At 39.3% G+C, this 15089-nt stretch overlaps 1 protein-coding gene across 1 annotated transcript; it reads left to right on the forward strand.

Moving 5' to 3' along the window:
- Positions 1-5774: 5774 nt before the first annotated feature.
- On the forward strand, positions 5775-12475 carry LOC134643339 (G2/M phase-specific E3 ubiquitin-protein ligase-like). Its single transcript, XM_063495656.1, has 12 exons — positions 5775-5929; positions 6990-7296; positions 7943-8025; positions 8180-8232; positions 8455-8497; positions 9670-9740; positions 9943-10032; positions 10147-10457; positions 10573-10751; positions 11027-11196; positions 11741-11955; positions 12055-12475. Exons 2-12 carry the CDS (start codon positions 7005-7007, stop codon positions 12288-12290), a joined length of 1743 nt encoding a protein of 580 aa, XP_063351726.1. The 5' UTR covers positions 5775-5929; positions 6990-7004; the 3' UTR covers positions 12291-12475.
- The last annotated feature ends 2614 nt before the right edge of the window (positions 12476-15089 follow it).

Below are 15089 nucleotides of genomic sequence, written 5' to 3' on the forward strand. Positions count from 1 at the left end.
CAGTTACAGTGTATTACAAGTCATATATCTTCAAAAATCTATATTCTATCTCTGAATTAAGAAGACCTGCAGATTCCCCCATCTCTTCTGAACAGAACGATGTCAGAATGAGCGTTGTAGCCCCTACGGTTAGGAAATTATGGCCATTTGTTCGAGGGGAATCCTGAATGTGAGAAATACACTGCAGAAAACTTATACCTCTCTGTGTGTCTGTGTGTGTAAGGGCTGATTACAGCAGGTGCAGCCAATTTAGCTGACCTAGATATACCAAGCCCAGAGTCTTAACAGCCACTGCTCCCTTTAGGCTCTGTGTATGTGTGTGTGTGTATCAATATTTCTCCCATGTTAAAGTATTACTCCTCCATAATAGTATTTCTGTTGAATCAAAGTGGAGAAGTTTTTACAGTCATCTTACTGTTGAGCCATAAATTACGTTTGTTTGGGGGTGGAAATCTGTCCTCCTCTCACTTTTCAAACTCTGAAAATGAAGCCGTTTCTTCTCTCGTCATATCTCCGCGACGGAGGTACAAAGAGCAATGAAAATCGCAGTCAAAGTACACCAAAGTCCGCTGATTCACCGAGTTGAAGAATGATGCTTCTATTCCACCTAGTTTTTGAGTTACACGACGTTTTGTAACTCCAAAAAATGGCGTCTTTCGCCTCTCACCGCGATCTAAATCTGACAGGTCATTTGCCTGTTTTCCAAGCGGCTGCCATCTTCTTTCCCAGTGGCGCAGTTGGTAATGACGCCGGTCAGCAGCCCAAACATCGCGGGTTCAATCCCACCTTGGTCGACATTTCTTTTTCACTACAAATTTATACACTATCACAGACCTGTAATTTATATTGCTAATTTTTTTCACTACAAACGAGTAGTACAAAAACATACTATGTCTGCAACATCACAGTATATCTGTTATGTTATAGTATTTCTACTAAATCACAGTATTTCTGCCAGTTCAAGGAGGCTGACTGTTACTAAGTGCATCAGTGGACCCACCTGAGCGGCATCTGCAAACACGCCTCTCTGGCGTAGTCTGTGCTCTCTCGGCTGTTTTTTGGGTGTGTGTCGGGCTGTGAGTTGAAAAGCTACAGCCGGCTGTGTGGGTACACCAACCATGTGTGAAAAGTGGTCCATAACGTAATGCTTCAAAGCGTGTTCATGCAAACATTGTCGGGTCTGCCGTGGTACAATGGGACTTCTGCTCATGAACCTGTGTGCACAGCGTCTGCAAATCGGGACTGTACAAAGTCACTTCATCTTTACCCAAAACTGTAAGCTGTCATCTGTGAGGCGCGAGCGGTGTTTGTTTTTACCATAGTTCATGGTGGAGAATGGCTGCTCTGCTGAGTTTTGCTCTCTGTAGCTGTATGAATGGCAAACTACACTGATTACCAGCGGCATAGGCACACTTAAAATTTCTTCTGAAATTTTCGCTTTCTAGTTTTTATTACGACCACCCATCAGCCGGCAATTGGTCAGGATTCCACCAGGAATCTATCGTGGTCCTGTCACTGATGAGGCGGCTGCATCTGATGCCATAAGTCATAGTAAGATCTAGAGTGTGATTAAAGTGGTGGGTGGGTTCTTTTACATTTTGAAAGAAGCCAATTGAGTCTAATGACAGATTAAATTCTGTGCTGAGGCTGTCATTTTTAGCATCTACATGGATGTTAAAATCACCCACAATTATTATTTTATCTGAGCTGAGCACGTTTTCAGATAAAAAGTCTGAGAAATCAAACAGACACTCTGTGTAAGGCCCAGGTGGATGATAGATCATAACAAATAAGAAAAAAAAATACTTGAGAAAAAAATACTAATTGAGGTTGTCATAATTCATGCATGAAAGGGTTAAGTGTTTTTTTGCTGGTTTGGGAGCTGACACAGTCTCTAAGGGCATGGGGTTTTGGGGGGGGGGGGGAGGGGGGGGGGGGGGGAGGCGTGTAAGACTGCAACTCTGCTTCCTGGTCCCAACTCTGGATAGTCACATTTTGGGGGGTTTAATAAATTTTTCCAGATTTCTCGAAATGACAGCTGCTCCATCCAAAGTGGGATGGATGCTGTCTCTCCTAACAGTTTTATATCCTCGCAGGTCAGAATCCTTTTCTGCGTGAATTAGACTAACTATTCACTTTAGCTAAAGTTATTAAGTTAGCTAAAGAGTTGGGATGCTGTGTAAGACATAAATAAAGCTAAAATACAAATGTTTGGACACTGTTTTGCATGTTTCCCTACTGTAGGGGTCTCTGCAAGCATACAGGGCTCTGAGAGGGTACAAGATGACAACTTTGGAATTCTACTAGAAACAGTCGATCATATTTGTTTGTCAAAGCTGAATCCACGGCAAACTAGGCTAAATTAGCGTTTTTAGCTAGCAGCTACAATAAGCATAAAAGTTACTGTACGGCTATCATATGTTAACATGACGCTTGTTCTTATACATGTAATACATTTATTACCAACCTGAGAGTTTATCCGCTGGTCATTCGACATGACGAATGACTTCTGAAGTCTCAATTCAGCTCAAGATGCTGTAGATTCAGTAACACTATCAGTCCGCTAGTAAAACGTAGTTCTTTAATCTGTGCTTGAACCGGAACCAGATGTAAGTTCCAAAAAACTGAATTTTGGAACTGAAATTGAATTGTAGAACTGAAACTGAATGGTGAGAGTGAAACTGAAATTATTCGAGAGCTGAATTTTTAAAGGATAAAATGCAGTTTCAAAGCAAATCAATTCATTTTCAAATTATAAATTTCAATTTCAATTTAGTGATGATCATTTTCAAACCATAAATTCAATTTCAAATTAGACTAATTCAAATTCAGTTTTCAAAAGCTTTTATTCAAGTTACAATTCAGATTCAATCCGAGCAATTCAAATTCAAATTTAACTTATTCAAATTCAGTTTCTGATGGCACAGATTTCTGCCCATAGAGAAACCTCTGACTTTAAATTTGACACAGGCCATTAAGCCATTAATCTTGCTTTGTAGTACTGCTGTGAGCAGCAGCAGGTTAAACCTGCACAGCTCCACCAGAGCTACACTGACTCACACCTGAACCATTAGGCTGTGCAGCATTGCTGTGTCACACCTGCCCTGCAGCTAACCGCTCAGACACATCTGTCAGTGTGGAACTAGCGTCTCCTCGTTGTCACATCTGTGGAAGTCTGTTTCTCCTCATGCGCACAGCTCTGTGCTGGAAACCAAACCCCAACCTCACTGACTCACTGCGGTCCTTGATCCTGTCAATCAAACTCTGTCACGGTTCTGGGTCATGTTGACCCAGCATTTTCAGTTTCTTATGTTTCTGGTATTCTTCTGTATTATGATTTATGTCTGATTCTTTAGTTTTCCTGTTTTGATTATTATTATTATTATAAATCTACGTTTCAGTTTATTCTGGTTTAGGGTTTAGTTCTTAGGTTTTGTTCTTATGCCCTCATGTTTAGTTTAGTTTTAGTTCTGTGCTTAGTCGTCTCTGCCCTCCTGACTCAGTATGAACCCTGGCACATAGTAAACACTTCACCTTGTACAAAAGTAAAGACAGCTTAGCATAAATTGTATTGCGCCATCAGTATTATGAAAATACATCTTCTGTAGAAATTTACATACCTTGTTGGGAGGAATAAGATCAAAATGTTCCCACACAGGGGAGGACATCCTCCTCTTCTTAGCTGGCTCCATTCTCTCCTGACTTTCTCTCCTCACTCTCCTAAACCTCCAAACTGTCTCCAAACTACGGTGGCCCTGAAGTGCAAATCACAACAACAAATTGCTAAACACAACAACAAAATTGAGAGGCCCTGGGGCCCGTTCTTCGTACCTCGCTTACTACATCCAAGATCAAATGACACATCCAAGATCAAATCATCGCGCTAACCTTGAGCTCGCTAATCCGGTTCTCCGAACACACCTGTTGTTGACGATTAGTATAGCTGGATGAAGTAATCTGAGATCACTGGGTGGCTTAAAAGGGGCTACGCATCGATAGTAGAAACATTGATCGGCAACCCTGTGATTGGTCGGCGAAGATGTCGAAGGAGCGCGCTCAGTATTTTACGGCAGCAGACCAAGAACTCTTGATTGAGGGATATCAGGAGTTTCAGAGTCTAATTAAAACGCAAGGGAACACTGCAAAGGCTGCAAAAGCAAGGAGAGAGGGCTGGCAGAAAGTTGCTGACAAATTAAACTCGTAAGTAATTCATTATATTACATTATATCATGTGATATTATATTATACCACATTATATTATATTACACCATATCCTCTGTCACATTAGAGCCACAACAGGACCCACTAGAACATGGGAACAAGTAAAAGTGAAATATAAGAATATTCTACAGAATGGTAATATTTATCACTTATATTGCTTTTAGTCTCTTGAAAAGAGACCCTGCAATAACCTGTTTGTTTGTTCATAACAGCAACCAAGAAAAGGGCAGAGCAAATGAAGACAGGTGGTGGTCCTGCACCCCCTCGTCACACCCCGGCTTTTTGTACCGTGACATTTATTGACATTGTGGGTTTTTTGTGTGTAGTTTTACATAACACTCCATCACTTTTACCTGTTCCCATGCGAGGGGTGACTGAAGCATGCACAGTAAGTTGGGAGATAGATAGATAGATAGATAGATAGATAGATAGATAGATAGATAGATAGATAGATAGATAGATAGATCTATCTATCTATCTATATAGAGAGAGAGAGAGAGAGAGAGAGAGCGAGAGAGAGAGTGTTAAGTAAATAACAAAAAAAGCGATATCTCTCTATGAGCACACTGTCGCGCTGAGCTAAAGGATCCTGTCTATCCCACAATATACGCTGAATTCTGAGAACTCTCCTTATCAATCTTGCACCTTCCGCAATGGGCTGCTCGCGTACAAACGGACAGGACATGGCTGTGACAGACTTCCCAAATCCACCTTCGCTTTTATAGTCGTGGTCTCTCATCTTGATTACACGAAGTAATTTACTTATACTACCCTAAAATATGAATTACATCTGACATGATCTACTACATGACATAGAATGGTTAAGAGTACATTTCCCTTTTTTTCGGAAATGACCTGTATGTATCTGTATGAAATCAATAAAAGCATCAAATGCTGCATTATATTTAGCTACATTGATAATATTTATTTATGGTAAAACAGTGGCGAAATATCGCTGTTGCTTTCATATAACTGCAGCGGACATACCTGAGTGGCCGCGATCTAATCCTGTTTACATAAAGTAAACCTGCTCCCGAGCAGGTTTACGCTTACGGATCTGTTGCTATGACAGCAAGTCCCAGATGAGCTTCGGAGAACCGAACGATCCAAGATCACGCGAAATCGTCAACATTCAAATCCGGCTAACTTACTTAGCGAGGTACGAAGAACGGGCCCCTGAAGTGCAAATCACAACAACAAATTGCTAAACACAATAACAAAATTGAGAAGCACAAAAACAAAACTGAGAATCACAAAATCTAATTAAGAAGCACAAAAACAAAATTGAGAAGCACAAAAACAAAACTGAGAATCACAAAATCAAATTAAGAAGCACAAAAACAAAATTGAGAAGCACAAAAACAAAGCTGAGAAGCACAAAAACAAAACTGAGAATCACAAAATCAAACTGAGAAGCACAAAAACAAAAGAAGAATCACAAAAACAAATTGAGAAGCACAATTACATTAAGAAAACCAGAAAGGGTAGGTACCAGTCGGCAACAGGAGACATCACTGATTGGATGTCCGCGCTGTTCGTCTTTGGAACCGGAAGTTACTCTGTGGCGCATTTCGTTTGAAGAAGAACGGCGGAATGTTTTGTCCTAGCTGTGGGAAAAAGCTGGTTGAGGAGTCACCGAACTTTTGCAGCGGCTGTGGCGAGAGGCTTCATCACGCATCTTGCATCGGAGACACTTCACTCCCATCGAGTAAGTTAATAAGCATAATAAAATGTTTGTTAATTATTGATTTATTAGCCTAGCGTTAGCTGTTTCCAGACCATAGCAGACCAGAGGGCTGTTCCACTAAGCGAGCTCAGAAAATCGAGGCTCATTTAAAAATGCACGCAGCTGTCAAAATGACTGCTCAAGACCTTTCTAGTAGTGAAGGTTTGAGGGCAGTTCTAGTGTTAACAAACCTCGCAGCTAGGGTGCCACGGACCAGACTTGTCCACAAGCATATTGCATAATGAATGAGCAGAAAGACTGCAGGTTAGCCTCGTTCCTGGAACCGAATTTGGGGCAATCGAGCCTGGATTTTCAGAGTGAGCCTGGCTTTTGGGATTAGCTTGCTTCGTGGAACAGTCCTCTGAGCATTTCCACAACTGAAACGATAATAAATTAGTTCATTTATTATGTTTGGTTAACTTTAGGAACTAACACTATTATGTGTCTATACATTAAAACTTACTGGTGTAGAATTGTATTGGTCAATAGTATCAGTTACATTGTCATTCCTTGGTAGAAATTTTCTAGTGAGATTATTCAGTGTTGTCCTTATTTGCGTGTTGTGTGGACAATGGAATGTCACATGAATGAATGTCTTTAATGTGTGACATTGTAGTACATTTTTCCTTTGTTTCCCTTTAGCATCACAGACTACCTCAAACTGCCCGACTCCAACCTTCAGCACCTTCTTAGAATACAGAAAAAAGAAAAATGAAGAGAGGCAAAAGTTTTCTGAAGGGAGGAAGGGCTTAAAGAAAAAGGAAAAAAGAAAGGTTCAGGTAGTTTGGCTAGCTCTGTCTGAAAACAAGTTGAGGTTAATTTTCTAATGACATTCTTTTGTTATTCCTTAGGGGAGTTGTGTAAAAAATGTTCAGTGTAGTAAAGCTATCCAGAATAAGAACAATTGTTTACGAGTAATTGTACATTTAGGTTGTCAGGAAGATCCCTCTTTTGCAGTTAATAAATATTTAAGTTTGAATAGATCTGCTTAGAGTCATATTAGTATCTACTTGGCCCATTGTTCATGTCTTTTTCCTTACAGATAAATGTCGGCTTGATGACCATTAAAAAGGGTGGTTTGAAGCCATACCGTGGAAAAACTATTTTCCTAACAACAGACCCTGACGCTACTGCCACAAGTCTGCTCAATCAAGCTGTTAAAAAAATGAAGGACTTTAACAAAGATCTAAAAGATGGACCTTTCCTTCTTCTGTATCCGGATGGCACTGAGGTCATTACTGTCCCTGGAACACAAAGACCATTTACACTTGAGGCTTATAAGGCTGAAGTTGGCAAGCCTTATCAAAGAATCACTGTTTTCATCTGCTTGAAGAGTGACTTTGAAGATGGTAAGCTGCTAATGTTTGTTTGGAGTTTGACACACATTCCCTTAGTTTCAACAACTGCTAATTTTGAAATTGTGAAATGATAACATTACGCATAAAGCACCCAAGTCAATAGCATACCTACATTAAAATGGTGAATGGCCTGTATTTGATATAGCACCTTCTAGGGTTCTACAACCCCCCCAAGACACTTCACAACAAAACCAGTCATTCACCCACACACATTCACACACTGCTGGTGATTAGCTACAATGTGGACACAACTGTCCTGGGACTCACTGACTGAAGCAAGGCTGCTGTACACAGATGCCACCTATCCCTCCCACTACCACCACCTGGCATGGAGGGTGAAGTGTCTTGCCCAAGGACACAACGACTGTGACAGACTGAGCAGAGCTCAAACCTTCAACCTTTTGATTACAGGGCGGGCTTTTAACTCCTCTGCCACCATTGCTCCCTAAATTAGCTTGTATATGTTATGTTTCTTCCTGGAAACATGAAATTCAGCCATTTTTGGATCTACTGAGTCATGAGTTTTCAATGCTAACTTTATGCCTTTCGTATTAATCTATTATTGATGATCAAATAAAGTTTCATACATTAGTATGAATTTAGTTAGCTTAGCTTGATTTGTTTTCATGTTTTGTAGTTGGAGAAAACTCAGACTTGTCTGACTCTGACCCAGAGATTGTTATTAAAAGGCCCTCTGAGTTTGATCTTGCTGATACACTGGTAAGTACAATTTAAAAAATTTTTATAGAGTTTTCTTGTTGTTTAGCCACCACCATTTGCCTCAGTTCAGTAAAACAGTTAATAGTTATATGTGAAATACATTTTGTGTGTGTGTGTGCGTGCTCGCGTGTGTTTGTTTGTTTGTTTGTTTCAGCCATGGGAACTTCAACATGAAAGCAGTCCTTTACAGAAAGCGGCAGAATATGAGTAAGTGATATTTTAAGAACATGTAATCTTTTACTGTTTTTTGCCTACACTTTGTATTAATGAGATATACACTTTTGTCATTCATTCTGTATATGGTTTTTGGAACATGGACTACATAATACTTGTATTGCTTGTTTGTTAATCAAGATGCTTAAATATTTTCAAAGTGTCAATTAATATTTTCACAGTACACAACAAAAATGCTTTTCTTTGTTCTCTAAGGAAGGGTGCTGGGGATCTTGTGCTTGCTAATGAAGTACAACAGGTAAAAAACTATTTTATTAGTAAAACAGTGCAGCAGACAATCTCCACCGCCTTTACTTTGCAATTAGATAACGATTCACTGTTTGCTTATTAAATTCATTGTTATTATACAATGCATTTCACATCCTCAATTTTCATACTATCAATAGATTATAACATCCACCCCTTAAAGGTACAATAAGTCATACCGGTACATGAAATAATCACAAAGCAGTCTAATGTCTCAATCATGTTGGAAGGAAGGTTACATTAAAACTAACTGTGTATGACTCGTCTTTGTCATCTAGCATCTTCTGGCGCTGATCCGTAGCCATGAAACTCATGGAACGGGAGGAGGGAGAGTCACTCGTTTGTTTATAAAGATAGACTGCAGTACACAAATTTGACCACAGGATGTTCTTCTTATTTCATTCTTACTTATTGTACCTTTAGATAATCTATTGGGATAGGGAACCTAAGGTACATCCATCTACTTCCGGACCATGGGTCCCCTACTGCTAAAAAAAATAGGAGTCTATGAGCCAATAAAAATTATTTTCTGATCCCGTTTGATGTGTGCCATGGATTTAAAATATGATGTCCGTGAAGTATATAAACACATTTTGATGCCAAAAAGTGCTTAAGCGACAGGTGGCAAAGGTTATTTTAGGTTTTGTTTGAAAAGACGTGGCGAAATGTAAATGTTCGCCTCACAAAATTGACATCATCGAACCAGACACAGAGAAGAGGAAAAGCTTAGTTTTGTTTAGCGAGCTTCGAATCCTTCTTCCAGGATGATGTGGAGAAAACCACTATAAATCTGGCCATGTGATAATTAGCAGCTACGCTGAGGGAGAAAAGCTTCTGAGGCGACGTCATATTTGCGACATCTGACTTGTAGTCATTTTAATGACGAATTTTTACAAGCTAACAAATCTCAAATTACATTACAGACATAGTCGAAACACAATTATTTATTATTTAAATTGAAGTATTACATATGTGTGATTCAGAGAGTAAGGCAAAGCAGACCAGAAAATAACTTTTATAGCTCCATTCACTTCCATTCATTTTTCTTTTGTTCATGGACCCATGAGCAGACCAGAAGGGGAGGAGACTTAGGCTCCCTATATTAAAATAATTATCAATTGGTCAAATATGAATTTTCATTCATCCTCATTTCTGTATTTCCAGGTCATAGATTTGGAAGAAGAAAACGATACAGGCACTACTGAATGCCTCACTGTCGAGAGCTCCTGTTACAGGTGCGTTGTATCTTGAGTAATTATTCCAGAGGGTTGCACAAAATATATACACACAATTATTGTAAATGTATGTAGTTTGACTCTTTTACATTAGATTCTTCAGAAAAAAAAAATAGTAGAATCGTTCTATAAAACTGGAACTGCATGTTTATGCATTTGTCTTTTTGCATCTACTCTTTGTGTACATGTTTTCACTCTGCAGAAACTACACACAGCTGTTTGATCCGATTGTGATTGATGATGAAGATCCTACTCCTAACGAAGCCAAAGCTGAGCCCCCAGAAGAACCTGTGTTAGTAATTTAAACATTTGAATCCAATTAACCGCCATCTTGTTCTGTACAAGACATCATGCAATCATGAGAGAAGTATATACACCTTTAAAAAAAAGTTTCCCTTTTTTTTAGAGACACCAATTTGCAGGCACATGAAATTATTGCAAATTTGGCACTGGAACTTGACCACAAGAAGGTCAGCAGGTTCAATATATCAAGGTCAGCTGTATGGGATGGAGCTGTTAGAGGATTTCGACGCAGCACATACTCTGACAACTACGACATGTTCATCAAGTTTAATGATGATGCTGGCAGCTTTGAAGAAGGTTTGGATACAGGTGGCCCGAGGCGTGAATTCCTCACACTTCTTATGGGCAGTCTGAGAAATCGCCCCATCTTTGATGGACCTCCAGAGAGCCGTTATCTTGTATATAATTCAAGAGGTGGATGTTTTCTCCGTAATTATTACAATGGAAATTTTAATAAAAATTGGCTTATTTTTTTCATTAGCATATTTAATTGCAATTAACCATGATAATTATGTGCCCTGTATAACAGCTGCCAGGCAAGATGAGTACTTTTTAGCAGGAAAGATGATCGCTGTATCCATTGTGCATGGGGGACCAGCACCACATTTCCTCTCCAAGAACCTGGTCAACCACATCACAGGGAATCAGAGTTTCAGCGCCACTGTAGAAGATGTGCAAGATGAGGAGATCACAAAAGTTCTACATCAGGTAGAAAATTACCTAGGCTCAGGGAATGGGTTTACTTAGAAGACACTTGGGGCCAGTTTAAAAGATTTAATCAGGATAAAAGTTATCTGGGTTGGATCATATCTTGAAAGTAGGTTCAAGGTAGATTCTGTAATCTGAAAGGACAGATTTCCACCTCCCAACAACACAAGTGAAATAACAAATTGATTATTTTTTTAATCCAATGTTTGAATTAATCGTAAAAGTAGTGAAAATTATATTTTTGTTTTTCTTACAGTAAACCTTTTTTTTTATAGGTCCTGAAAGCTGAATCAGAGGAGTCTTTGCATGATCTTATTTTGCAAAACAGCACAATCTTCCAAACTGCTGGATGCCTCAGAAACGTCAAGCCTTGTGAGAAACAAGCATTTGTGGAGGAGTACCTCAGATGGTACATCCTTGAAAGAAACCAAAGTGTCATTCAACGGTAAACTCATTACTCCTTTTAAATTCAGGATGGCCAGTTGCTCATCACAGCAGCCACTGACATTTTCAGACCTTCAGATGTATATGAAAAAACTGATTCAGTAGCATCCGTGTGATCTGATGAACAACAAGTTAATTCCTGAGCCACTGTTGCACGCTATTAACCTTTAGACACTAGAACTCTAATTTAGTATACATTTATTGTTCACAATGACCCATAATAATCATAGTCATGCAACATGATTAATTTTTCAGTTATTTATAAAAAGAGGTGATCCCTTGTTTGACACACTTGTTTATTCCAGTGTGAAAGCACTATTTTTTTTTTAAAATGCTGAAATCCCAATGAGCTCTTCTTTTTTTGCTGTCACAGTTAATTTCTGAGCACTATGAATTGTTTTTGTGTATAAGTGATTCTATGCATTTGAAATCTGTCCAAATTTATAATGAAAGATCTAGTAGGTAAAGACATTTAAACACAATTTAGAAGACTGCAATAGTTATAGCTATAAACCAATTATTAGTTATTTGTCTATCCTTTGCAGATTTAAAGATGGACTGGAAAGTCTGAATTTTTTAAGTGCACTGCAACAACATTCCAGTGTGCTGGCCCCACTCCTATGCTTCTCTGCCAAGGCCCTGACTGCTTCAGAACTGGAGAGCATGTTCAGACCAGATCTCAGCCCAGCAGGAAGCAACAAGCGGCATAAGGAGGTCCTAACACTTGGCTTTTGGGCAGATTATCTCCTTGATTGTGAAGGTTTGAATGGCCGTTTTTATTTGTTTATAGTTTTATGAAAGGAGAGGTTAGGAAATAAATTTTCTGTAATGTACTACAGTGTTTACTTTCTTCTTTCAGAGAAGGCAACAGCAGTGTGTCTGGAAGATTTGATGATGTTTGCCACAGGGCTGACGGCAGTTCCACCAGCAGGAATGACACCACCACCATGCATCCAGTTTTTAAGTGATTCGCCTTTTCCAGTTGCAAACACCTGTGCAAATACTCTGAAGCTACCCATCTGTGACTCATACAGCATCTTTAAGGCCAACATGGACTTTGGAATTCAAAATGCTCCAGGATTTGGATGTTCTTAAATCAGCAAGGTCATCAAGTTACAGTTATTGAGTTACCCTGTTAGGTTCAGCTGCTGTTGGCACACTACTTAACACATTCATGTGACAAGCAACTTCCATATTGTTAAACATTTAGTTGTTTTAGTTGTTTTTTCTGAATATTGTGTATGTTGGAAAAGTGACAGAAATGCTGGACACTATTTGTAAATGGTTTTATTAAAGAAAATTTTAAATGTTTCCTTGTGGTTAAATGTTAATATTTAAATCCATGCCAGTTGCTGTATATTATGAACAATATTATATTCAATTTAGCAAGAGGGAAAGGAGACACTACTAACATTAAAAAATGAAGGAAAAACAGAAGGGCTGGAGCACTCAAGTAAGTCCAAAGGTTTTATTAGGTGCAAAAAAAGAAAAGAAACTAATGTTTCGACACCGTGTGTGTCTTCGTCAGAGTAACTCTGACAAATGTCATTACAAACTGAAGTTCAGTTGGTATCTAAAACCCAGCTATGTCCTTCAGGGCCAAATACAGTTCTGTGGCCGATTCCCAGTCTTGTGGCTGCTGCAGTGTGTTTTGTTGTACAGCCTGTTGTAAATATTCCTCAATGTTTGGATCACCACACAATCCAACCGGTAGCCCCTCCTCGGGAAACACATCCAGTTCCCTCTCCTCAACAGCACATCCACAGTCTCTTGAACCATATCTGCAAAATGAAAATAGAACAGTGAAGGATTTTTTGCTGACAATATGGAACTATATAAATCAACGCATGCAGTGACATGTTATAAACTGCTCTATCATACTTATGTGTAAAATTATGAATATATATTAACCAACTTAAGCAATAACAACACCTTGCATTTAGTTTGATGCAAAAGGTTAATTAATTTTGTTAAGAACTCAAATACCTGTGAGGCAAGAGATAGAGTTCGTTTGGAATCCCCCCTGGACACGATGCAAGTCTGCTTGGCCGGATCCTGTGTTTGTTCCAGAGGTCTTTGCATTCATCCAGGTCTTTCTGTAGAACCCCTCTGAAGCAGAATCTCAGCAAGCATTGGTGTTCGTGGCTTCTATTGAAGTTTCCAGAGTCTCTTAGGTCTCCAAATAAGTCCATCCAAAACTGAGACCTGGGTATATAATTAATATTTAAGAATCAATTTAGCTTTGTTCTTGGTCATTTTATAGGGTTTGTTACATTTTGGTCCCATTTAAAACATGCCACAAATGGATGTCAAACAAAGCAATGTATATTAGTTTTCCATAAATATTGTAGCGACCCTGCAGTAATGTTCTTGTTAAAAATGCTGTATTCTTTTCACTCTGTTCTGTGTGTTGATTGTGAGGAGTGGAGAGTTTGGTCTGAGTTTTTCATTTTGTATTGGCGTCGTTAAATCTAGGCAAGCATGCTCATTTCGGCACAACAGCTGACAGTGACCATTTTGAGTTCCTGCAATAAAGTGACGGCTGTTAAGGTCTATCTCATCCAGCTTTTCAACACGTCCAGCAGGACGCTACTCTATTTTCTTAAATGCATGTAAAAAACAACAACAATCTGATCAGCTTTCACTGTAGCTTACACCTACCAGACACAAATGTACCCACCTTCCTCTTCTGAAATAAGACCACCATGACTCGATGCGCTGATTCCCAGTAGATGATCCGTAACTGTGGCTTGACGATCCAGCATAATAGTCCGTGTGCGCGTGACGGAGGGTACACTGTATTGCTGCCATAGTCCCATTCTCAGTCCCGAAGTCTGTTCGTAATCTCATTGGTATCACACCAAGACTCTTTACACAGTTTATATAATTGTGAGCTATAACAGCCGGGTTGTTGTTTGTTGCTCCACACACAAGCCACATCAGTCTTCTTGAAAAGCCATCTATACATCCTGACAGGGCCAAGCCAAAGGGTTTTAGTTTATCATAGCCATCTACATGCCATATGTAATTGGGCCCCATGGAGTGATACGTGCGTCTTGTGAACCTCCTTCGAGTTCTCAAAGCGATTCCTTGAGGATTTAGTTGTCTCAACAGCCTCATAACTACATCACGCTTGACACGCAGCTTGTGTTTTTGTTTGAGAACTTGCCACATGGTCCGATATCCAAACAATTGTCCTGGTCCTCGAAGCTCGGACAAAATGGCACGCCTCACCTCAGGAAGTGGAGAATAGTTGCCTCGTCTGTACAGTCCAGATTCTTTTAAATGCGTTTTCAGTGTACGCATACTAATTGAAATGTCACGATTACACTTGAGCATATCCAGTATCACCTCGTATGTATGTCCTGAATCAAAATATTCTCGAATAGCGACAGCTATGTTTGGGTCACCGCTAATGTTCATGTTTGAAAAAATGCGCCACAGGCAGAGTAACTTCCGGTTCCAAAGACGAACAGCGCGGACATCCAATCAGTGATGTCTCCTGTTGCCGACTGGTACCTACCCTTTCCGGTTTTCTTAATGTAATTGTGCTTCTCAATTTGCTTTTGTGATTCTCAGTTTTGTTTTTGTGCTTCTCAATTTTGTTTTTGTGCTTCTCAGTTTTGTTTTTGTGCTTCTTAATTTGATTTTGTGATTCTCAGTTTTGTTTTTGTGCTTCTCAATTTTGTTTTTGTGATTCTCAGTTTTGTTTTTGTGCTTCTCAATTTTGTTTTTGTGCTTCTTAATTTGATTTTGTGATTCTCAGTTTTGTTTTTGTGCTTCTCAATTTTGTTGTTGTGTTTAGCAATTTGTTGTTGTGATTTGCACTTCAGGGCCACCGTACCAAACTCTCACTAACCGCAACTCTCCATCAAACACCCACATTTTGAATGA

The sequence above is a fragment of the Pelmatolapia mariae genome, linkage group LG15, assembly GCF_036321145.2.
Source record: "Pelmatolapia mariae isolate MD_Pm_ZW linkage group LG15, Pm_UMD_F_2, whole genome shotgun sequence".
NCBI lineage: Eukaryota > Metazoa > Chordata > Actinopteri > Cichliformes > Cichlidae > Pelmatolapia > Pelmatolapia mariae.

Coding starts and splice junctions, on each gene's coding strand:
- LOC134643339 (XM_063495656.1), top strand. CDS start 7,005: ATGACCATTAAAAAGGGTGGTTTGAAGCCATACCGTGGAAAAACTATT. Junction 8,498..9,669: donor TTGCTAATGAAGTACAACAG/GTAAAAAACTAT, acceptor CTGTATTTCCAG/GTCATAGATTTGGAAGAAGA. Junction 11,956..12,054: donor TTATCTCCTTGATTGTGAAG/GTTTGAATGGCC, acceptor TTCTTCTTTCAG/AGAAGGCAACAGCAGTGTGT.